The 24,612-nt window shown below is 41.3% G+C and overlaps 3 protein-coding genes across 3 annotated transcripts in view; all 3 read left to right on the forward strand.

Moving 5' to 3' along the window:
• Nucleotides 1-410: 410 nt before the first annotated feature.
• On the forward strand, nt 411-5,417 carry LOC117296272 (tubulin alpha-1C chain-like). Its single transcript, XM_033779115.1, has 4 exons — nt 411-546; nt 2,352-2,574; nt 3,664-3,812; nt 4,315-5,417. The coding sequence occupies exons 1-4, from the start codon at nt 544-546 to the stop codon at nt 5,290-5,292; spliced, it is 1,353 nt and encodes a 450-aa protein (XP_033635006.1). The 5' UTR covers nt 411-543; the 3' UTR covers nt 5,293-5,417.
• Nucleotides 5,418-10,239: 4,822 nt separating this feature from the next.
• LOC117296271 (tubulin alpha-1 chain-like) lies at nt 10,240-20,276 on the forward strand. The gene is made up of 4 exons (XM_033779113.1): nt 10,240-10,395; nt 17,529-17,751; nt 18,819-18,967; nt 19,244-20,276. The coding sequence occupies exons 1-4, from the start codon at nt 10,393-10,395 to the stop codon at nt 20,222-20,224; spliced, it is 1,356 nt and encodes a 451-aa protein (XP_033635004.1). The 5' UTR covers nt 10,240-10,392; the 3' UTR covers nt 20,225-20,276.
• A 3,603-nt stretch (nt 20,277-23,879) lies between these two features.
• The window catches only part of LOC117296502 (probable ribonuclease ZC3H12C), a 29,447-nt gene continuing 28,714 nt past the window's right edge, over nt 23,880-24,612 (forward strand). The window contains exon 1 of the mRNA XM_033779464.1: nt 23,880-24,101. Coding sequence (XP_033635355.1) covers nt 24,084-24,101 — 18 coding nt within the window. The 5' untranslated portion in view covers nt 23,880-24,083. The remainder of the gene's footprint in view (nt 24,102-24,612) is intronic.

Below are 24,612 nucleotides of genomic sequence, written 5' to 3' on the forward strand. Positions count from 1 at the left end.
CGACATAGGATGTCGACACCCCGATAGTAGTTATCTCAGGTTGTCGACATCCCGAAATTATGTTGACTTTCAGAGGTATACATCTTAGGATGGTAACATCCTTAAAATGTCGAGAACAGGTGAGACAACATTTTCAAATCGTCATCTTTAGCGACGTCGTCATCTTTGTTCTAATTGTATACTTGCTTGTTACTCTTAGTTGCTGTTGTAATTGCCAACCATGGGCAATTCAGCTTTGACTGCGATTAGAGTTCTTTTTAATAAACCGTTTTGGGAAAAAAATGGAAAAAACTATCCATTGTATGACACTTCCAGAGCTCCGTAGTTTTTTTTTTTTTTAAGAAGTCATACATACAATAGCCGTTGAGGTGATCGAGCCCACACCCTGACTGCTTTTGTACAGGATATGCTTTTCTCGTATTCCTTTTACTCCCGGCTAAGCTACAGTTGAGGAACACTTCTTTGCCAACCCTTGCCCCTGGCTAAAGAAGACATCAAAGAAACACTTTATCTTCAAGATTCTTCAAGACAACCTCAAGAAAAATGGTAAGACAAATTATGTATAACTTTGTTGCAATTTCTACGGTCCTATGGACAAAAATAATACAGTGCATGAAGTTGATTAAAACTTGGCATACACAAAAATAGAGAACTTTTGCTTTTTAAATGATAATTAAAATTGAAAACTATAGCATATTTGGCTAAATAGACATAACTAAGCTGTTCATTTTCTGACAAAATAATAAGGTCACCGAACCAATATTTAGTTACTGCTAATATGTCCGGGTAGGTTGACATTTTATTCTAAGTTAAACCTAGGCATATAATATTGTCTTTTCCTTACAATATCAATGGCTAATTTCTTTATCAATATTTGGCTGCCTGGGAGGATTGGGTAATCCCCATATGTTTGTTCTAACCATCCGTTTTGGAGCAGTCTTAGCTATTTGAAATAAATGGATTGTACACCATAGTTTATTTTACTAACTGTAAATGGATGGTACAGCATTGTTACAGCACCGTAAGGGGATTCGGGTGCAGGAACTTTAATTTGAACTTGAATTTAAGTTTCCAGTTTTAAAGAGACTTGCCGCAAAGGGCTGGAACAACATGTTTGTGTCGAGTTTTAAGTTGTCTGGTTTGAAAGAGCCTTCCCGGTACAGTGATGGTAGGGGACTACAACACCAGGCCTAACATGTGTGAATTCTGCTTTTCTTGTTTAAAAATACTTTACCTATAAAGGATGGTACACCATTGTTAATAACAGTTAGGCTTTTGTGACTAAAGTTGTCTGGTTTAAAGAGACTAACCTACTGTTCGTCAATATTGGTATCAAAGTGTACGCGCTTAACGGGACTTGACTGTTAAAAAGGGTCGGTACAACATTTCTCATGTCAGTCGTTAGTTATGAGTGCTTGAATATGATTCCTAACATGCCTATAAATTTAAGTTGAAGTTTTAAAGGAACAAATCTGGTCTGTGAAAAATCACAGGAACCCCCCCCCCCCCCTATTGAGAAAACTACACAAAATGTCTGGTGTTTTTAAGCCTAAATTGTTTTGGCCCGAAGGCCGCGTGAAGATTGGTTTCGAACAAAAGTATTCACACTCACAGCATTGTTTCAAAATTAAAGATTTTAATATTTTCTTGGGATGAATGGCACCAAAACTGGATTGTACTTCAGTTAAAGGCCAATTACAGTTAGACACTCTCGAACTTTTAGTTTCGAACTTTTAGTTTCGAACTTCATGTTGTTGACACCGAATAGCTCATCACAATAGTTAAATACCATCTTGTTTTTTAAATGTATCCACAAAGAACAACATAACATGGAGTTAAACCAATTTCCTGGACAAGATACGCCACCTGCTAAAAAGCCACTTCCGAAATTTAATAGAACTCGAGTTTGTTTTACCATCGTTTCCTGCTTTCCAGTTGACACAGGAAACTGAACTTTGATACGGGTTATGAAGCGCAGTAAAAGTCAAAAATAAAATAAGGTTTTCGTTAGATTTAACGCGACTTAACACGATTATTCTGCTTAGGTATTGTAATTGCTTACAAAATTAATACGACCATGGCCCAATTTCAAAGAGCCGAATATCAAAGCACCAATTAGTAGATAATTACTAAAAAAAAGTAGCTTACTACAAAAACTATAATTTAGACAAGCTGGGCTTCTGGATAAAAATAAGCTCTGGTTGCAAACTTCTCTGATCTCACTTGAACCAGAACGAGGATTTACAAAAGACAGTTAAAACAAATTGAGACAATGGCATTACACATAAATCAGTTTTATTAATCTAAAAACTTTCGCCCAAAACAGTGATTATTCTTCCATTTGTTTGCAGCGAGAAATAATTTCAATCCACATCGGCCAGGCCGGAGTCCAGATGGGCAATGCCTGCTGGGAGCTGTACTGCCTTGAGCACGGCATCCAGCCTGATGGTCAGATGCCCAGCGACACCACCGTTGGGGGCGAGTCGGACCCCTTCAACACCTTCTTCAGTGAGACCAATGCCGGCAAGCACGTGCCCAGGGCTGTGTTTGTAGATCTGGAGCCCAGTGTCATTGGTACGTAGATGGACTAGGGTTTGGGTGGGTAACTCCACTATTTCAGCATGACGTCATCGGACCTTACACTTCATCAAAAGTATTTGACAGAGACGGTATTATGATAATTAAAGGTTCACCATGCAAACATACTATACTCTCTAAAATGTAAAAGAGTGAAAAACGACACTCTTTACATTTCGAGTTGTCCGTCAAAATGGCTCTTTAAAAAGAGTAGTGGTTATTTCACTCTTTTAGAATGGTTTTATTCCAGGACAGAGTGAAAAATCACTCAAAAAGATGCATACTTCAAACTAAAAGAGTGGAAGACCACTCGAAAAAGAGTTGTCCCTCATATGGCTCTTCAAAGAGTGCTTTTTCACTCTTTTGCATTAGAGGGATTAATGGGGTTTAACCTGCTCATGGGGGTTTAAACATGGTTGCCACTTTAAAGGCAGTGGACACTATTGGCAATTACTCAAAATAATTATTAGCGTAAAACCTTTCTTGGTAACGAGTAATGGGGAGAGGCTGATGGTATAAAACATTGTGAGAAACAGCTCCCTCTGAAGTGCCATAGTTTTCGAGAAAGAAGTAATTTTCCACAAATTTGATTTCGAGACCTCAGATTTAGAACTTGAGGTCTCGAAATCAACCATCGAAATGCACACAACTTCGTGTGCCAAGGGTGTTTTCTTCTTTCATTATTATCTCGCAACTTTGATGACCGATTGAGCTCAAATTTTCACAGGTTAGTAATTTTATGCATATATAGAGATACACCAACTGTGAAGGCTAGTCTTTGACAATTACCAATAGTGTCCACTGCCTTTAAAGGGTAGGCATGGGGTATCATAGGACCCTGGCTTGTAGAGCAGAATGCACTATATTCATCGTGGTGCCGTGTCAACGGCAACAGTTTGTGTGATGACTGGGATTCGAACTCACAAACTGCTGACAACACCAGATCATGTGTCCAACTTGACCGCTCAGCCACAACATGCCGTGATGAAAGGCTACACTTCCCAACCTTTAAAGAAACTGGAGGGGAAAAAGAAATAAAGATGGTTCAAAGTTCACAGGTCGAGTTGTCTTATATTCCGCCTTCAGATGAGATCAAGAGTGGGCCCTACCGCCAGCTCTTCCACCCCGAGCAGATGATCTGCGGCAAGGAGGATGCCGCCAACAACTACGCCAGGGGTCACTACACCGTCGGCAAGGAGCAGATTGATCTTGTGCTGGACAGGATCGGTAAACTGGTAAGCAAAATGGAGTCAAGCCTAATTGCAGTCTTCTTGTATATATTATTTCCATGTTATTACCATGGGCTGAAGGAGGATGATATGATCCAAAAGAGGGCGCTATCAGAAGATTTTTTACGACTCCACATAGACACAACCTGGGCCCAATTTCATAGAGCTGCTAAGCACAAACATTTGCTAAGCATACAAATTCTTCCAAGATAAAAAACAGGATTACCAGCCAAATTTCAATTTGTTGCATAGTGCTTGTTACTGGTATTCAGCTTTTGTTTGCTTATCCTGAAAATCACATGGAAATTTGGTTGGTAATCCTGTTTTTATCAAGGAAGAAATTTCATGCTAAGCTAATGTTTGTGCTTAGCAGCTCTATGAAATTGGGCCCTGGTCCGCCGCCGTGACAAGACTTTGTTTCGTTGGGACGAACGGGCGGGAAAAGAACATTTTGGGAACAACCCTTAGAAGAAAAGAAATTAATTCAGATCGTGTATTTCTGTTGCAGTCCGAAAGATGTACGGGTCTTCAAGGTTTCCTCATCTTCCATAGCTTCGGTGGAGGCACCGGCTCTGGCTTCACGGCCTTACTGATGGAGCGTCTCTCTGTCGACTACGGCAAGAAGTCCAAGCTGGAGTTTGCCATCTACCCAGCTCCACAGGTCTCCACAGCCGTCGTGGAGCCTTACAACTCCGTGCTGACCACTCACACCACCCTTGAGCATACCGACTGCGCTTTCATGGTCGACAACGAGGCAATCTACGAGATCTGCCGTCGCAACTTGGACGTGGAACAGCCGTCGTATGCAAATCTCAACCGTCTAATCAGCCAGATCGTCTCCTCGATCACCGCGTCATTGCGCTTCGACGGCGCCCTCAACGTCGATCTGACTGAGTTTCAGACCAATTTGGTGCCTTACCCGAGGATCCACTTTCCTCTTGTGACGTATGCACCCATCATCTCTGTAGAGAAGGCCCACCATGAGCAGATGTCTGTTTCTGAGATCACTAATGCCTGCTTCGAGCCCGTCAATCAGATGGTCAAATGCAACCCCCGTCACGGCAAGTACATGGCTTGCTGCCTCCTGTACCGTGGTGATGTCGTCCCCAAGGATGTCAACGCTGCCATCGCAACCATCAAGACCAAGCGTACCATCCAGTTCGTCGACTGGTGTCCAACTGGCTTCAAGGTGGGCATCAACTACCAGCCACCTACCGTGGTGCCCGGTGGTGATCTGGCCGAAATGAAGCGCGCCGTCTGCATGCTGAGCAACACCACCGCCATCGCCGAGGCCTGGGCTCGTCTGGATCACAAGTTTGATCTGATGTACGCCAAGCGTGCCTTCGTCCACTGGTACGTAGGAGAGGGTATGGAGGAGGGTGAGTTCACCGAGGCACGTGAGGATCTAGCGGCTTTAGAGAAAGACTACGAGGAGGTCGGCACCGAGACCGAAGAGGGCGATGAAGATGATGGAGAGGAGTACTAATCGTGACGTCAGCGCAGTGACGTCACCGAGCAAGCTAACCATATCCATCATGCTTTAAAGGCACTGGGCACAAATTTGTAGTTGTCAAAGACCAGTAGGCATTTACTTGCTTGGTGTATCCAAACATATGCATATTATAACAAGTCTGTGAAAATCGATTTGTCATCGAAGTTGCAAGAGAACAGTACGAGAAAAAACACCCATGTTGCACACCCATGTTGCACACTAATTTGTGTGCTTTGAGTTGCCTAAAACATAGGCTTTCATGCCTGAAGCCTTTTGATATTTTGAGTGAGAAATTACATCTTTCTCAAAAACTACATTACTTCAGAGGGAGCCGTTTCTCACAATGTTTCATACTATCAACGGCTCTCCATTGCTCATTACCAAGTACGTTTTTATGCTTACAATAATTTGAAGTAATTAACAAAGGTGTCCAGTGCATTTAACACACTCTAACTACTAAATAATTTTGTTCTACATAGTTTCATGTTGAAGAGCTTTTCGGGGTTGCAGTTCGAGTTTGTAGTTCGAGGCTGCCGTTTTAAGCAGACCAAAATAAAACCAACAAATCTGAAGACTTCCGCGCGAATGTAAAGTGAAATAAGATTGTTCAGAGCAGCTTTTTTGATCCGAATTTCCAATGACTATAAACACATTTTACAGCCTTTTTTGTTGTCAAAGTTCTCATTACATGCAGACTTTAATTTGACAGTTAATAAAAATGAACATTTATAATTTCTAATATATATCCTCGTAATATTCCTTATGTTTTGCAATATTTGCTCTAATATAAAAGGATTTTATAATAGTGTTAACGATAAAATTAAATCTATAAAAGAACAGCTTACACAAATTTCCTTGCGTTTGTTTGAACTAGTTGTTTGAAGGAGTAGAATAACTTAGTTCGGAATTTAAAAAAATGCGTCTGGTGACCCCCCCCCCCCCCCTCAAAGATGTGGTCATCTTTGGTCATACACCCTGACTACCCAATTGAACGTAATATTGAACTAACTCAAAAGATCGGGCTCTGCCTTTTTTCTGTATTTGTTAAAATTCCCGTTAAAATTATAATAGCGCGGGTGATTTTTGAGTAGACACCATGTGAGGGCGCTGTACGAGTACGTAAATTTGTCCGCATAATATGGGTGCGTTCGTTTAGCTTCCCTGGGTCGAACCCCGCAGTGCTGACTTGGCGGGTGAGCCCCTGACAAGAGCTAATCGAACGATCACACTCGCCCTCTCGTGGTGACAGCATGCACACCTCAGGTCACCCCAAGAGACCCACTCCACAAGCAGGGCACTGGGGGCTGACCCGGATGATTTGCTAAAGAGCTGGTTTTGATAATATCGATAGCCCGTATCAAATGCGCCATCTTTTGCTATAGAACAACTTTAAAAAAACTAAGCCCAGCCCGTCTGTTTCGAGAATGCTAGACGTTGTTAGAATTACCTCAACGATATGCGATGTTGTCCATGCCTGGAGAGACAATTTCAATCATGAAGAATTTTAACCGGTTTTCGATTCATTAGTTGAAGGCCAACGGTCACGGGTATGTTTTCCTGTGAATGACTCAAGAGTGCATTGCCGCAATATTGCAATGCAGTATGCGATGTGCATAAACATGTAAATCCATGGCGTTTCCCAGGACATTCAAGCACCTTTTTAAAGGCAGTGGACACTATTGGTAATTACTCAAAATAATTGTCATCATAAAACCTTTCTTGGTTTAAACGAGTAACGGGGAGAGGTTTATAGTATAAAATATTGTGAGAAACAGCTCCCTCTGAAGTGAGGTAGTTTTCGAGAAAGAAGTAATTTTCCACGAATTTGATTTCGAGACCTCAAGTTTAGAATTTGAGGTCTCGAAATCAAGCATCAGAAAGCACACAACTTCAGGTGACAATGGAGTTTTTTTTCTTTCATTAATATCTCGCAACTTCGACGACCGATCGAGCTCAAATTTTCACAGGTTTGTTATTTTATGCATATGTTGAGATACACCAACTGTGAAGGCTAGTCTTTGACAATTACCAATAGTGTCCAGTGCCTTTAAGGAAATGTTCACTGTAGTTGGTGAGGGGTTGATTTTTTCCACCGTAGGGCTGTAGCCAGCCTCATTCTTTTCTACAAATAGTTCATGGTAGATGTGCATAGGGAGCGTTCGATTAGCTTCCCCGGGTCGACCCCGGTCTTCCCCTCGGTACATTCAAATAGTTTTGACGTCTTCGGGTTTGGATACTTACATGGAATGAATAGATGTTAAATTTGCATCGGGGATAAGGAATAAAAAAAAAAAATCACAGGACTCGGGAAAGTACTGAGTATACAGTGCTACACACATCGGTGTATATGGGTAAAAAAAAAATTATATTACATGGAATGGTTACAAAATAAATCCTGAAAGAATGGTCAAGTGACATTGTAAACATTTTCCTTCTTCTATGATTATTATTATTATTTTTTTTTTTTTTTGCCAATCTGACATTTTTTACCAGATGACAAACTGCTCCTCCCCTCTTATTGTATAATAAATCGGTGTAAGGTTCTCAGTTGTAGAGCAAATTACTTGACGACATTTGTCAACCTAAAAGCTTTTTTAAAAACTTTATTAATCATTCTGTCAAATATTTCCGTCTAAAATACAGCTGTAATTTCTCAGAAAACATTTTTGAATCCTTGAGACAACAGAGTATCATGAGGAACGATATTGGCTGCATTGCCTCGTAACCGTTACCAATCATAACACAGTGGGTGCGTTCGTTTAGCTCCCCTAGGTCTTCCCCAGTGCGTGGCGTTTTTTTTTTCCAGGACGAACATGGGTAATTATCTGCACACGTTCGTCCTAGAACAAAAAATCCAATGAGATCATTGTATCCAATGAAATATTTGGGCCTGTAAGACCGGTGCCTGTCTTATTCCATTTGGGTAGAGACAGGGGACAAGTCTAGACCAGTGCCTGTCTTTATATCCTTTTGGGTATAGAGACAGGGGGCCAGTCTAGTGCCCAACCTCCGACTCACTGACAACGAGCTTTCACTAAACTGCTCAGCCACGACGCTAATATACCATAATAATAATAATACACGGTTTTTATATAGCGCTTTTTCACGGGGTTTCTCAAAGCGCTTCCGACATTATTACCCCTGGTCACTGGGCCTCAAATCATTCCTTAAACCATCTCAGCTCCCCGGGGAGTATACAGCCTGTGCGACAATTAGATGCACTACATGGCTAAACCAATCACAAGAACCATCTCTGCCCTCACAGGTACCCATTTACCCCTGGGTGGAGAGAAGCAATTATAGTTAAGTGTCTTGCTCAGGGACACAAGTGTCAATACCTCGATCCGAACCCACACTCTGCTGAACAGAAGCACCAGAGCTTGAGTCCGGTGCTCTTTTATCCACTCGGCCACGACACCCCACTACCATGTATGTATACCCTTAGCCAACGGCAACAGTTACGGTAGTGGGTGCGTTCGTTTAGAGCTTCCCTGGGTCAACCCTGGTCTGCCCCGGTACGTTCGAATACCTTTGACGGGGCTCACCCGGGTCAGCCCCTAGTGCCCTGCTTGTGGAGTGGGTCACTTGGGGGTGACCTGAGGTGCATGTCGTCACCACGAGAGGGCGAGTGTGATCGTTCGATTGTCAGGGGCTCACCCGGGTGAGCACCGCGGTGTAGACCCAGGGAAGCTAAACGAACGCACCCTAAATTAACCAGGCACCCCCTTCCTAATTCCTGTCAGTACTCAAATCAAATCGATCATACTTCGTAATGACCCCTTAACTCTAATGGCCAATAAATCCTTATCTCAGCTTTCCATTTTGATAAACTCCATCCCACGATTTGTTGAGTGAATACGATAGCATCCTCAATGCTCAATCTACGAAGATACGCTGTTGGGATCTCTCTTTTTGGAAGCTCTCAGATAATGTCAGAGTTGGCTATCTGTTCATGCTTTGCATTCACGGCTTCCCAGAGTTGTCCAATATGGAGAGAGAGATTGCGCAATAAAGACGTCTATAATTGTGAGGGGACACCATAAACATTGAGCTGACAACGTTGTCAAACGAATCTCTATCACAGATTTATTATACCTACTTATCATAACGACGTCTGGGGACTAGTCCAGAAAATGTATAAGTATTAGTCTTCACTGCCTGCCTACACAATGATTCCTCTTCTATGAGACTAGCAACATAATAAGGCCGTGTCCGATTTTGCGGCTACAGCTACGGCTATGTCTAGATCGCTGCGTCATCATGCGTTGATGATGTATAGGAAGTCCCTGAGCAACCCCCTTCGCAACAGTCGTGGCCGTAGCCGTAGACGCCAATTCGGATAAGGTTTTAGTCTTCACTGCCTGCCTCCACAATGATTCTCCTACTTGAAAAGAGGCTAGCAATATAATAAGCCGTGTCCGAATTTGTGGCTACGGCTATGACTAGATGGCTAGATCTCAGCGTTTAAGTATAGGACATCCCTAGCGACGCCATTTGCAAAGTCGTAGCTTTAGACGCTGTTCAGATACGGCATTGGTCTTCACTGTCTGCCTCCACAATGAAACTCCTTCTTGAAAAGAGGCTAGCAATAAAATTAAAAAAGCCGTGTCTGAATTCACAGCTACGGCTGCGGCTATGGCTAGCTCGCTGCTTCGACGTGCGTTAAAGTATAGGACGTCCTTAGTAACCCCCTTAGCAACAATCGTAGCCGTAGCTCTAGTCGCCAGTTCGGATACAAGCTAACATCTGGGCCCTGTTTAGCCTCTTGTCAAGGCATTCGTGGAGAGCTGCGATCCAACAGCGACTGGAACAGGAGACCACGCCGCCAAAAGGCTAGACCGTGTTGCTTGAGAGAAGGTGACTGGAAGATGCCGTGACCGTGACGTCACCAGATGTCATCTCATGCAGGCATCTATATAAAAAAAGACTTGGATGTTTTGGCGATGCCTCATTGCTTCGTACTCTCTGAGCATTGATACAGCTGAGCACGAGGGTTAGTGGCGTGGTGTAGAGGAATACTGAACCAGTGTATCATCAATCAGCTGATCTTCACTGTCTGTAACTTCAAGTGTAGCTGCTAAGAATTCTCAAAAAATGGTGAGCTGAATTTCATTAACACCGTTTACATCAGTGTAGTTATTTTCTATTGTTGCGTAATTTGCCCGAGCCTGTGGCAATTACCATCAACCCTCGTTTTATGAAATTGGGCCAATTTTATAGAGCTGCTAAGCACACAAATTTGCTTAGCATGAAATGTTTGCCTTGATAAAAACAGGATCATCAACCGAATTTCCACGTGATTTTCAGGATAAGCAAACAACAGCTGAACACCAGAAACAAGGAATAAGCAACAAATGGATATTTGGTTGGTATTCCTGTTTTTATCAAGGAAGAAATTTCATGCTAAGCAAATTTTCGTGCTGAGCAGCTCTATGAAATTGGGCCTGGTCTTCCCTTTACCCTGGTCACCCATGCCATCTTCGATGCTGGTATTATTCAGCTCATATTATTTTCCTTGGTCTGCATGACTCTTGATATGTTTCCCATTCTGTGATTATTCTGTGGTTGTTTAATTGTTCATCTCTCTTGTCTGACCAGACTGTGTCTGACTACACTTGTTCCGATGCCCACGTTAGTTTATTTCATTGTAAAACAAACTTTGAATCTAAATCTACACTCTGCAATCTCCGGGTCAGAAATGACCCGGATTCATGGCCCAGTTGTTCCTGACCCACTTCCGGGGTCAGTGTGACCCAGAATCTGTGTCAAACTGACCCAGAAATGGAGTCAAACTGACGCAAGATCCATGATGAACTTCTTTTTTATTTAACCAGGTTCTGGGTCAGCTCAACCCAGAAATGGACCAACCCAGGTTTTTGAATCGCATGCTCAAAAATTTATTGTTTACTTCATTTCTCAAACAGATTTCAGGGGAAGTTTTCCAGTATGACTGACTTCATATTTTGTAGGTTTTGTGTAAAAATGTATTTATTTTCAATAAAAAGGGAGGCTCATCACTGGATTGGAAATGAGGTCATCTTTGACAGAACCGTACTTGAAAAAAAGAAATTAAGGAAAAAAATAGTGAATGGTTTTTCAGTACTTTCTCCTGGCTCGCATACCGGATTAAGCCCAATTTTGTTTATAGGTTTCTATGTTTATAATGGTTAATCAAATAAAACGCCATCTGCGATTAATTGTCAGCTCTAACAATCCTGTACACCTTTAAAGACACTGGACACTAGTGGTAATTGTCAAAGACCAGTCTTCTTACTTGGTGTATCTCAATATATGCACAAAATAACAAACATGGGAAAATTTGAGCTCAATTGGTCGTCGAAGTTGCGAGATAACAATGAAAGAAAAAAAACACCCTTGTCATACGAAGTTGTGTGCTTTCAGATGCTTGATTTCAAAATCTAGTTCTGAAGTCTCGAAATCAAATTCGTGGAAAATTACTTCTTTCTCGAAAACTACGTTACTTCAGAGGGAGCCGTTTCTCACAATGTTTTATACTATCAACAGCTCCTCATTACTCGTTACCAAGTAAGGTTTTATGCTAATAAGTATTTTCTTGAGTAATTACCAATAGTGTCCACTGCCTTTAATGACCAGTGTGATGGTGGAATTAAATTCGGCTACAATTTAGCAAATCCACTTCAAGGAAAAAAATTGACATCAAAACAAACCGCCAAATAGCCTAGATTCGCACTTCGCAATGATCCATAAATAACACGCCAAAAGAAACTTAATTGAAATTCCTCACTTATTAAAAACCAATCGCCAAAAGAATCCACGTCCCACTACACCCCACTCCACTCTATAATAATCCTAAACACAAACTTAAATATTTATATTTAGCTTACAAACAGAGAAATACCTTTGAGCATTATCCAATTATTAATATAAATATGTCTTGAGCCATGTCTGTCGTGACATACAATCTGTCCGCGACACCCTGTTACAACCGACTTGAGGTATGCCATGCTAGGTCCAAGCCGTTGCAGACAAGAGTGAGAACTTATGACCATGTCTGCTACCAAATATTTCACCAAATTTGGGTAAAGATCCACGCACCCTGGATACGGGGGTTTTCAGTAATAACAAAGTCTCCTTTTTATGTCAGTTTCTTTTGTCAAATAGGGGATTTTTGTTGATGTTTATGCTTCCAAGTTCTTGGGACACAAAAGCGCAATGCTAGCCACTGACCAAATAAGGAAGTCTTCACCAGGTTGGCTGCACGGGGGCTTCTCGTTGTGAAGCCGGGCGAGCTACTTCCCTGTGACTCGCTTAAGTTCTTCTTTTGTCTGGTCTCTATTTATCAACAGAACCTTGACAAGAATTCGTTATTTATAGGAACCTTGCTCACTAAGTAATTTGTTTACATCGGGAAATGTTAACCTTTTCCCGAAGTATTGTGCGTTGACTTAAAGCCATTGGATCCTTTCCAAGGCCCACACCTCGTGTATCACAACTTATATATAACAAATAACAAACCTGTGAAAATTTAGGCTCAATCGGTCATCGGAGTCGCCGAAAATAACGGGAAAACCCACCCTTGTTTCCGCACGTTTCGCCGTGTCATGACATGTGTTTAAAATAAATCCGTAATTCTCTCTATCGAGAATTGATATTGTTTTACTGTTTTCTCAAAAAGTAAAGCATTTTAATAATTTCCCCCAAAAAAATTCTCTTTCAAGTTCTAGGCATACAAGTTTTTGTTAAGTTAGAATTCTTTCCCGGCCTGTAGGCCTACATATTAAATGGTGGCCTGTAGACATTGCTTTGTCCAAATATTTTTATAAATCAGTTTTAAAGGAACACGTTGCCTTGGATCATTGCATTCTACTTTTACAACATCTTTCTACCCACATGCATTTCATAAAAAAACGGTTACAAACGCTTGTCAAAGACCAACTCGACCGATCCAAGGCAACGTTTTCCTTTGATAACCTGACCTTCACTTGTTTACTTTCGTTTTCCATAGCGGAACGGAGACAAAGGTTTTGAGCAAGACAGCGCGGCAAGTTAAAAACATATACTCTGTTTTTATTTCAACCTTATGGTTCGTAACAACCGAGCACGCATGGTATGTAAGTCTTGTAGGGTATAGATGGACGATTCCCATCCAGAAAATTCAGAGACAATGAAAGTAACCTATAGATCATAAAGAAAGAAATAAAATAATAAGGCTAAATTTGAACATGGAGTAGTACTGTTTAATGGGCTCTTGGCACCATATAATAGTAAAAAAAAAAAAAAAAAAAAGTCCGCTTCCTCAGATTCAAATATTTTAGTGATGAGAAATTACCTTTTTCAGAACAAAACTATACGTTACTTCAGAGGGAGCTGTTTCTCACAAAGTTTTATACTGTCAACAGCTCACCATTTGCTTGTTACCAAGTCAGTTTTCATGCTAAGATATATTTTAAGTAATTACCAGCTATAGTGTCCACAGTGCCCTTTATAGACACTGGACACTATTGGTAATTGTCAAAATCCAGTCTTCTCACTTGCTGTATCTCAACATAAGCATAAAATAACCAACCTGTGAAAATTTCAGCTCAAGTTGCGAGATAAATGAAAGAAAAAAGCACCCTTGTCACACGAAGTTGTGTGCTTAATTTCGAGACCTCAAATTCTAAACTTGAGGTCTCGAAATCAAATTTGTGGAAAATTACTTCTTTCTCGAAAACTATGGTACTTCTGATGGAGCCGTTTCTCACAATGTTTTATACTACCAACCTCTCCCCATTACTCGTTACCAAGTGAGGTTCTATGCTAATAATTATTTTGAGTAGTTACCAATAGTGTCCACTGCCGTAAGTCATTTTCTAAACCCCTTCCAAGTGTCCCAATTTCAACCGTAAACTCTTCTCAAATCCCAGCCGCCATGTGCGTATTTAAGATGACCCAGTTTAATACACGGTAAAGTCATCAGGGCAGTCTGGAGTCAATACCGTCCTATTTCAATCAGTCAGTTCTTAAATAATTGCAGTTTATTTATAAATCCATTAACACACAGATGTTTTACAGATGACTAACCCTTTTTATTATTATTATTATAGACAATTGCTTCCTTGTTATTAAATACGAAAATACTTCGTGTATATGTATTTATGGAAATCTTCTACAGAAGTGACGCACATTTCCGCAACAACATAAAAAAAGTACAACTCGGATATTATTTCAGTTATCTTCCAATAAACCCATTATGTTAACCCCCCCCCCCCCTCCAACACCTCGTTTTGATCTTGAGTTCAGGACGGATCAAGGGCACTACATTAGGAAATGGGATTTCAAAAGGAAAAGTATTATAAACTGTGGCTTTGGACTCTCTAAATGTAAAAGAGTGAAAAACCACTCTTTGAAGAGCCATATTATGAGGGACAACTCTTTTAGATTGAAGTTTGCATCTTTTTGAGTGATTTTTCACTCTGTCCTATAGAGTGAAACAGAGTGTCACCACTCTTTTTGAAGAGATGAAGGACTCAGCTCGAAATGTAAAGAGTGGTGTTTTTTCACTCTTTGACATTTAGAGAGAAGGGTAATCGACTGAATATACGTAAATAAATTCACGACTTGCGCCCCAAATCGCAAATATTTACGTTAATGTTTGTGATTTGGGCACAAATCATTAATTTTGCGTATAATGTTTACATACAGTTTGCAACACGGCCGAAAACGTGAATGTTGACGTAAATATTTACGAGACTATTAACAATAAATTGTGCAAAGTATTTGCGACTTCGGCACAAATAATGGATAATCGTAATTATTTATGTTCGCCCTTCTTTTCATCATCTAGTTCTAATAGATGTTAAAATTTGCATCGGGGATAAAGAATATTAATTTTGGTTTTTACCCATACACCGATGTGTGTTAGCACTGTATACTCGGTACTTTCCCGAGTCATGCGAAAAAATATCACAGGCATGTTACTCTGGTGGGATTCAAACCCACGACCCTTGCAATTCTAGAGCAGTGTCTTACCATCAATTTCCTTACTTATTTTGTAAATCAATGATTTTTTTTTTATTTATCGTTTTGACATTGTTTTTTTGAATTGCTTGTTTTATTGTCTTTATTAATTTATTTATCTATATTTTATCATGTGTATAAAACTGTGCATTCATATGTTTTTGTTATAGTATTATATCTACCTATTCATTCATTTATTTTATTTTGTTATACTTGTAAATAATTTCTTTTTATGGGGGGTTGGGGGTCGACGGATCCGGGTGATCAACCTGAACCCGCCCCTAACAGCTGAACATTAACATTCAATCCAACATTGTCAGTTCAGCTGTAGTAAATCATTCATCTCTGAGCAATGAGCACATGTTCACATTGGTAACAGAATACCATATGACTCAGAGAGTACTCGGTACCCCCCCCCCCAAGACCCTCCCATCATTCATAAAGACCGATGATGACGCAGTGCTCCCTGCATCGTTCGCATAGTTCCTCGTCTGCTCATGCTAAATAATTAGTCTTTCGTCAAGGCGCACACGGCATCCCAGATGTCATGCAAGACTCCCAAATGTCACGGCACGGGGTGGATTTCACAAAGAGTTAGGACTAGTCTTATCTCGAGTTCGGACCAGTTACTCGTCCTAACTTAGGACTATCCATGCAGTGTGTACATCTCCTAGGACTAGTCTTAAGTTAGGACTATCGTAACTCTTTGTGAAATCGACCCCAGGGCCTAAATAATTTCACAGACTTCTAAGCAGCCGTTTGTGTGCTTATTGTGTTAATTCTATTTCTTAGCGCTGCTGATGATCGACACCCAAAAACGTGCCAACCTTCCGCGGCCGGTGCATAATTGGATACAAATAGATGAAGTCACAATGCAAATCCATGGCGAACGCGCAAAATGGCCGCCTATAATTTTCTTGTTTACTTGTGAATACGCTGATGCTAAGGCAATTTTTTTCAGATGCAGTTAGCACCAAAATTAGCAGCCTATATTACATAATATGTTTATGTTCTTGAATGTTTCTATGAGACCATTTAAACTGTGTCAAACTCGGTTATTTAATCCAGCGTGTCTCGATTTAGCCGAAAATTTGCAAGCCACCGGACTAGTATATAGGCAATACGGATTCTCAGTAAACGTCTATTGAGTTTGGACTCGTCTGAAGAGTGGCAGAATTTCGGGCAGAGAGAGATAGGGGGGGTAAACTTTTGTGTTCTTAAAAAGAGCATGTTTTTTTTGTTCTCTATTTTGACTACATCAGGCGGTGGTGAGGTTCGGGTACTGAAGGCAGATTAGATCAGGTTATAGATTAGATTTTTTTTCCGTCATGCCCAGCATGAAAATCACTTTCCCGATTTGCACATTAAAATGCAGTTATTAAAAATAGCGCAAAACATACATGAACCGTTAGACATTAAAACAGCAAAAATATAATAAAAATATCACATTGCACAAATAAATAGTTTTAAAGTACAACGGAATTAAAATGTACATAAAAACAGAAACTAAACTCAGGATGACTTGGAAAGGAAAGGGGGTGGAAAAAAGAGAGAAGGAAGGGTGTGGGAGGGGTGGGAAGACAATACATGGGAACGAGGGAGAGGCCGTAGGAGACATGGATTGGGAAGTACGAAGCAAGTTATCTAATAAAATTGTTGTTAAAACAAGAAATTGCACTGGGTAAGAAGGAGAGACGATGACGATTAGTGTTGGGTTTGAGTTGACGCAATCTCCCAGACTTATTAAAAACAAAAAGTACATGCAGTGGGGTAAAACTGGGTAAATTTCAGTTTATTAGGGCCTTTGTCATCACACGAGGAAACTTTTGCGAGCATCTTGGAGGCAACCAACTACAGTGTGCCAGGACCCCTTTAGGCAGCACTGGGTCTTTTTTCGAACATTGGTCTACGATCCGCAAGAAAAATTAGGTGAACATTGGAATGTGAACGGCTTTTCTTCAAGAAGATTGCCTATAGAATTGAATGCATGTAAATTCCCTGTTGTGACATAGCTCTTAAAACCAGTGTAACTAGTTTGTGTGCCTTCGATTATTTCAGTCCATGCTTTGCATTGTTCTTTCTCATGTATACGTATGTGACATACACACATTTGGGGGGGTCTCCATCCAACAATCTTGCTTTGAGGAGACCTCCCCCGCTTGATCTATTAATTTTTCTCTCTGCAATGTTATATTTTGTTATTTCAAATGATTTAGTGGAAATAAATTGAACTATTTTGCTCTTTTCAGCGTGAATGTATCTCAGTTCATGTCGGCCAGGCCGGGTGTCAGATGGGCAATGCCTGCTGGGAGCTGTACTGTCTTGAGCACGGCATCCAGCCCGATGGATACATCCCATCGGATAAGGTGATCGGTCCCCACGATGAAGCTTTCAGTACCTTCTTCCTAGAGACCGGGGCAGGGAAGCATATTCCCCGGGCCGTCTTCGTCGACTTGGAGCCCACTGTGATCGGTGAGTCGAGGACAAATATTCGTAAAATGGTCACCGCTACCAAGTGGTAAAAACACCCTGGTCAGTTGACCTGGATTGTGAGTCCCGTTGAGTCTGAACTATTTCTGGGTCAGTATGACCCGGAGTATGTGTTAAAATGAACCCAAGTGGGTCAAACTGACTCTGTGCAACACCCGAGTTGCAATCCCCCTTTTCAAAAGATGTAAAAGACCATCGTGGCTATCGCCACTCTGTGCGTGGTCTCCCCTTTCAGTCGCTTTGGGATCGCGGCTCTACGAGGCTGTCCAAGCCACAAAGGCCTTGACAAAAGACTAGGGTCAGCCTGACCCAGAACCCCCCCCCCCCAACGCCCCCTGGAATAGGAATCCGGGTCAATTCTGACCCTATAGCAAAGGCTAAAACTTACTGACCCTCTTGATCGCCATTGAGTAAAATTGCATGACAAATCATTGTGAGCTCCCAAAATGGCACACCAAGATTGTTTATGATAACATCAGCTGATTTGAAACACTTAACAACATCCACAGTCACCACTCACCATTTCTCTACCTGTGGTCGTAGAATAAATCAAAATTGTGCAGGAAGGCTTTTAACCAGTATCCGGATCCCGACCTATCTAATAAACTGGTCCCCACAATTGCTTCATCATCAACGAGAGAAACTGACGGTAACCTTTTTGAGATAATATGGCTAAAACTGCCAAAAGTGTGCTCTTTGTAATATGGATGCACAAGCCCTAGCTTACAGACATACCAAAAACCCAATAGTGCAATTGTATTTTGTCCTCAAAATGGCTTATTGATGTTGCAGGAAAAAGTCATTTATTTTGTTTGTAATTCCGGAAATGGAACTAATGGGGCCGTAATGGGAGATAGTCTGCTGGCGATTTATACTACTAGGGCATTTTTGAAACAATGGTTTGGGATTAATGGCTTGCTCTGTAATTTGGATGCTTTAATTTACGGGGATTCATCGGACAGAGTCCGAGCCAACAACTGGTTTTCGAAAGGGCCTTAAAGTATATAAACAAAAAATACTATTGTATTTGTTTAACCACCGCACTGCAGATGAGGTTCGAACTGGCAAGTACCGCCAGCTCTTCCACCCCGAGCAGCTGATCACAGGCAAAGAGGATGCCGCCAACAACTACGCCAGAGGTCACTACACCGTCGGCAAGGAGCTCATCGATACCGTGCTAGATAGAATCAGAAAAACGGTGAGTACACCATGTTCCAATTTTACACAGCTGCAATTCTGCTAAGCAGGAAATTGTTAATCATTATTTTCTGCTAAAAGGCACTGGATACTATTTATAATTACTCAAAATAATGGTTAGCATAGAAACTTACTTGGTAATGAGTGATGAATAGCTGTTGATAGTATGAAACATTGTGAGAAAGAGGTAATTTTCACTCAAAAGACTTCAGGCCTGAAGCACGCATTGTGGTAATAAACAAGTTGTCTTTTATTTTTCATGTTTTTTTTTCTTCAGGCTGACCAGTGCACGGGTCTTCAAGGTTTCCTCATCTTCCATAGCTTCGGTGGAGGCACCGGGTCAGGCTTCACGGCCTTACTGATGGAGCGTCTCTCTGTCGACTACGGGAAGAAGTCCAAGCTGGAGTTTGCTGTCTACCCTGCTCCACAGGTCTCCACAGCGGTAGTAGAGCCTTACAACTCTGTGTTGACCACTCACACTACTCTTGAGCACTCCGACTGTGCCTTCATGGTCGACAACGAGGCGATCTACGACATCTGTCGACGCAACCTCGACATTGATAGACCGACCTACACCAACTTAAATCGTTTGATTGGTCAGATCGTCTCGTCGATCACAGCTTCTTTGAGATTTGATGGTGCCCTCAACGTCGACTTGACAGAGTTCCAGACCAACTTGGTGCCCTACCCACGTATTCACTTCCCCCTTGCCACCTACGCACCAGTCATCTCTGCTGAGAAGGCCTACCATGAGCAGCTGACCGTTGCAGAGATCACCAATGCCTGCTTCGAGCCGGCCAACCAGATGGTGAAGTGCGATCCCCGTCACGGCAAGTACATGGCTTGCTGCCTCCTATACCGTGGTGATGTCGTCCCCAAGGATGTCAACGCTGCCATCGCAACCATCAAGACCAAGCGTACCATCCAGTTCGTCGACTGGTGTCCAACTGGCTTCAAGGTGGGCATCAACTACCAGCCACCTACCGTGGTGCCCGGTGGTGATCTGGCCAAGGTGCAGCGTGCCGTCTGCATGCTGAGCAACACCACCGCCATCGCTGAGGCCTGGGCTCGTCTGGATCACAAGTTTGATCTGATGTACGCCAAGCGTGCCTTCGTCCACTGGTACGTAGGAGAGGGTATGGAGGAGGGTGAGTTCTCTGAGGCTCGTGAGGATCTGGCTGCCCTGGAGAAGGACTACGAGGAGGTTGGGGTCGACTCCGTGGAGGACGGCGAACTTGAAGAACACGAGGAATACTAAATATGTTTATCACAATATCTTTTATTTAAACTGCCTTGCTAAAAAAAAAAAAGACCAATGATTTTTATACTTTGGTTATCTGCTTATTCGTAACTTGCAATATATTTATTACAAATCATCTGTTTAACGTGTATTTATACAAAAGAGAGTCTTACATTATCGCCATCTCGCACGAGTCAATTTTACAGGCAACTAGTTCCAGGCAATCTCAAAATTAATAAAATAAAAGGCACTACAATTTTTATCTTGGCGATCGTAAAGACATTGTTTTGAAAAATACTGATGTGCTACCAAAGTGGTCGCCTCCAAGTTGTTTGCAAAGGTTGTCTCGTGTGAAAAGGCCCTAATGTTTGAAAGTTCATTTAGATGAACAAGAGAAAATGACACTATTAGTAATTGTCAAAGACCAGTCTTCTCAGTTGCTGTATCTCAACATATGCAATACAATAACAAACCTGTGCAAATTTGAGCTCAATATTGGTCGTCGAAGTTGCGAGATAATAATGAAAGAAAAAACACCCTTGTCACGCGGAGTTGTGTGCTTTCAGATGCTTGATTTCGAGACCTCAAGATCTAAATCTGAGGTCTCGAAATTAAAGTTGTGGAAAATTACTTCTTTCCCGAAAACTCCTCCACTTCAGAGGGAGCCGTTTCTCACAATGTTTTATACTACCAACCTCTCCGCATTACTCGTTACCAAGTAAGGTTTGTGCTAATAATTATTTTGAGTAATTACCAATACTGCCTTTAATAATGTTCAAATTAATCTGCAAACTTTTAGTTCTCCCGAACAAACATTCAATTAAAAAATGTGTTACTTGCTCAATAACCGTGTTCTTGATGTATGACTACTTATAGTTTATTGCATAACTATGTCTCGCGTGATGTGATGCTTCTGTGTATTTGTGAATAAACTTTTGAGTATGAGAACGTGTAGTGACGTCACGTGTAGGTTTTTTTCCGCGTTGATGAACTTTTCCGTACTGAACTATAAAGCTGTGTTATCACTCGTTGTGTTTATTGTTATGCTGGTTTCGTTTAACTCCCCACTCCTATAAAAATGTTCTCTAAATGCAGCAGAGAACGTGTAGTGACACGCATTACTTGCCAAGTTAACTACACTGGGGTTAAACAAACACGTTGCCTTGGATCGGTCGAGTTGGTCTTTGAAAAGCGTTTGGAACCGTTTGTTATAAAATGCATATGATTGGAAAAATGTTTTAAAAGTAGAATACAATGATCCACACTAATAATTTGCTTCGAAATTGCGCGTTTTTCCTTTTATTTTGGGAACTACTGACACGGTCGGCCATTTATGGGAGTCAAACTTTTGACTCCCATAAAAATGGCCGACCGTGTTAGTCGACGAGGTAAAAGGAAAACCACGCAATTTCGAGTGATACTTGTGTGGATCCTACTTATAAAATATCTTTCTAATCATATGCATTTCATAACAAACGGTTAAACGCTTTTCAAAGACCAACTCGACCGATCCAAGGCAACGTGTTCCTTTAACAGGGCAGTACCACCATAGGTGTTTTGGTGTTTTGGTGTTCGCAATCAAGTCATGCCTCCAACAAAGTCGCCCCTGACCGGCTCACCCAAGGTTGTTTATCAAAGTTGCCCCCTGACAATGTCGCCCCAAACAATGTCACCCCAAGCAAAGTCTCCCCCCTGACCGGCTCACCCAATGTTGTTACAAAGTTGCCCCCTGACAATGTCGCCCCAAACCATGTCACCCCAACCAAAATCGCCCCTGACCGGCTCACCCAAGGTTGTTACAAAGTTGCCCCCTGACAATGTCGCCCCAAACCATGTCACCCCAACCAAAATCGCCCCCTGACCGGCTCACCCAAGGTTGTTACAAAGTTGCCCGCTGACAATGCGCCCAAAAAATGTCAACCCCAAGCAAATGCGCCCCCTGACTGTCCAATTCAAAAGAAAAAGCAATGGTGAAGTATCTTAATTGCTCAATGACACGTAGTGTCACAACCGGGAGTTGAACCCACACTTCGTGCTGATCAGAATCACCACCGCACAGTTTCCTAGAGCTGCATGCTTAACACCTTTCCACTGAGCAAAAAATAAGCAGGATACCCGTCACAAAGTGCACATTATGTTGCATGGTACTTTGGCTGGTATTCTTACTCTGGTAAGCTTATTTGTTTCTTCTTAGCTACTTTATGTGCACTTAAGCAGCTCTAGATTGGGCAATAGATTATAAACAAAATTGTTCTTAAAGTTTCTCTTGCTTTGAAGCTACATACAGCTTTATTCACTTTATTCATTTATTTATCACCACAACAAAAACAAACAATAATACATCAATTTCACAAGATTAAAGTGCACACATAATGCTAGTTTTATCTAACAGATTTATGAAATAATGCCCATTGCACACCGGGTGGACAGAGTCATACCTGGAGTCTATTTGTAAGTTCGAAACTGATTCTGTTTTTTAAACAAACATCCCAAAGTGACTCCACTTCACTTTTTCATTTGAGGAACTGATACAATAGGCTTTATGCCAGATTTGAATCGGTATCATTTTGATATAAACCTTTGATCATACCTGGAATGGAGCCAAGCCCAAAATAGCAACAATGATAGAAAAAAAGCTTATACTCTGTAATCTTGAACATTGGGCAAAGTAAAGCGCGTCATTTTTGAAAATGTCCCCATTTTCGTGTTCCTCATAATCAACAGCTCTAATTAAACACTCTTTGGGAGGCCGTGCTACATAGACTGGGCACATTTGTGAGTCTTCTCACTTGGTGTATCTCAACGTTGCAGGTCCATACAACCACAAAGCTGTGAAAATTTGAACTCAAACGGTCGCCGAAGTTGTGCGAGAGAATGGAAGAAAAAACACCCTTGTCGCACAAGTTGTGTGCCTTCAGATGCCTTGATTTCGAGATCTCAGCTGAGGTTTCGAATTAAATTCAAACAGTTTAGTGAGAAATTAGCTCTTTCTCAAAAACTACACTTCAGAGGGAGCCGTTTATCACAATGTTTTAAACTATCAACAGCTCTCAATTGCGCATTACCAAGTAAGTTTTTATGCCAACAATTATTTTGAGTAATAAATACCAATAGTCACGTGTCCATCAGTGCCTTTAAAATAAAGCAGAGAAGTTGCTGCGGTTTTCGTTGCGGCATTGAAATTAAAATAAATGTATGAACTTAAATTTTGCCTATTCATTTGAATATTCCTCTTCTTAATATTCACCGGACCATGGATTTCCTTTGTCAACATGTAAACAACTGACTATTTTGTTTAACAATACATAGTGCCTGAACAAAAGGTCTTTTGTGTGACACACACAGGACACTTTCTTCACGCCTCATCATGATGGCTCAAGCATCGAAGCTCCATGATTGTTGTCAATTACATTGTCCAATAATACCACAAAAACACTTTTTTCGTTTGCAATATTCAAGTGAGTCTCCACCAATATCGACGTATTAGTTAATTTTCTTTGACCATGTTGAAATGACAACATCGTCATCTCATTTAAATTCGACCGTGTAGTTGATGCAATACAGTGTAACTACACGCCCCCACTCAACCATAGCACCATTCACAATCAATACGTACGCCGTACAAACAGGGTGATTCACCCGGTGACAAATCAACATGTGCCCCCCCAGTTCCAGGTATTGAATGTAATAATGGCTGCAATAAGTTTGCTGCCTGGCGGTCTTACATTTTGTGGGAATATTTAGTTATTTATCATCAAACATCCTGAATTTTGAATATATTTGGAGTGGGACTGATTGTATTTCTTTAAACCAAATTAGAACATCGGAAGAGCTACCACTGATTGAAGTTGTCACACTGGGAATTCTAACTGTTTACATGTGTCCACGCGTAAAGGTAAGTCAGTGTTAATATTACACTTTTGTATTTTTATGTATAAGCCCTACACCCAACAAAATAAACGATGGATAATGGCCCACTTTGTACTTCTTGTATTGTAGTTTTTCTTACGTTTTAAAGGCAGTGGACACTATTTTGTTAATTACTCAAAATAATTATTAGCATAAAACCTTACTAGGTAACGAGTAATGGGGAGCTGTTGATGGTATAAAACATTGTGAGAAACGGCCCCCTCTGAAGTAGCGTAGTTTTGGATTTCGAGATTTCGAGAATTTGATTTCGAGACCTAAGATTTAGAAATTTGAGGTCTCGAAATCAAACCACTGTTAATTCTCATTACCGCCCAGGTGACTTGCACTTTCGTGTAAAATTAGTCCAAGTAGGGAAAACACCACTTGGGCCTGAAAACCAAATTCACATACCGGTCTGACACGGTGTCAACAGAGGTGAAGAAGGGGGGGGGGGGGGGTAGGGCCCACAGAAACAATCATAAAGAGCGCTCTCAGTA

This window comes from Asterias rubens, chromosome 11, assembly GCF_902459465.1.
Source record: "Asterias rubens chromosome 11, eAstRub1.3, whole genome shotgun sequence".
Lineage (NCBI taxonomy): Eukaryota > Metazoa > Echinodermata > Asteroidea > Forcipulatida > Asteriidae > Asterias > Asterias rubens.

What these genes read in the sequence shown, in the direction of transcription:
- LOC117296272 (XM_033779115.1), top strand. An exon ending in TCTGGAGCCCAGTGTCATTG is followed by an intron (nt 2,575 to 3,663) that starts GTACGTAGATGG and finishes TTCCGCCTTCAG; the next exon opens with ATGAGATCAAGAGTGGGCCC. An exon ending in TGGACAGGATCGGTAAACTG is followed by an intron (nt 3,813 to 4,314) that starts GTAAGCAAAATG and finishes TTTCTGTTGCAG; the next exon opens with TCCGAAAGATGTACGGGTCT.
- LOC117296271 (XM_033779113.1), top strand. An exon ending in CTTGGAGCCCACTGTGATCG is followed by an intron (nt 17,752 to 18,818) that starts GTGAGTCGAGGA and finishes ACCGCACTGCAG; the next exon opens with ATGAGGTTCGAACTGGCAAG. An exon ending in TAGATAGAATCAGAAAAACG is followed by an intron (nt 18,968 to 19,243) that starts GTGAGTACACCA and finishes TTTTTTCTTCAG; the next exon opens with GCTGACCAGTGCACGGGTCT.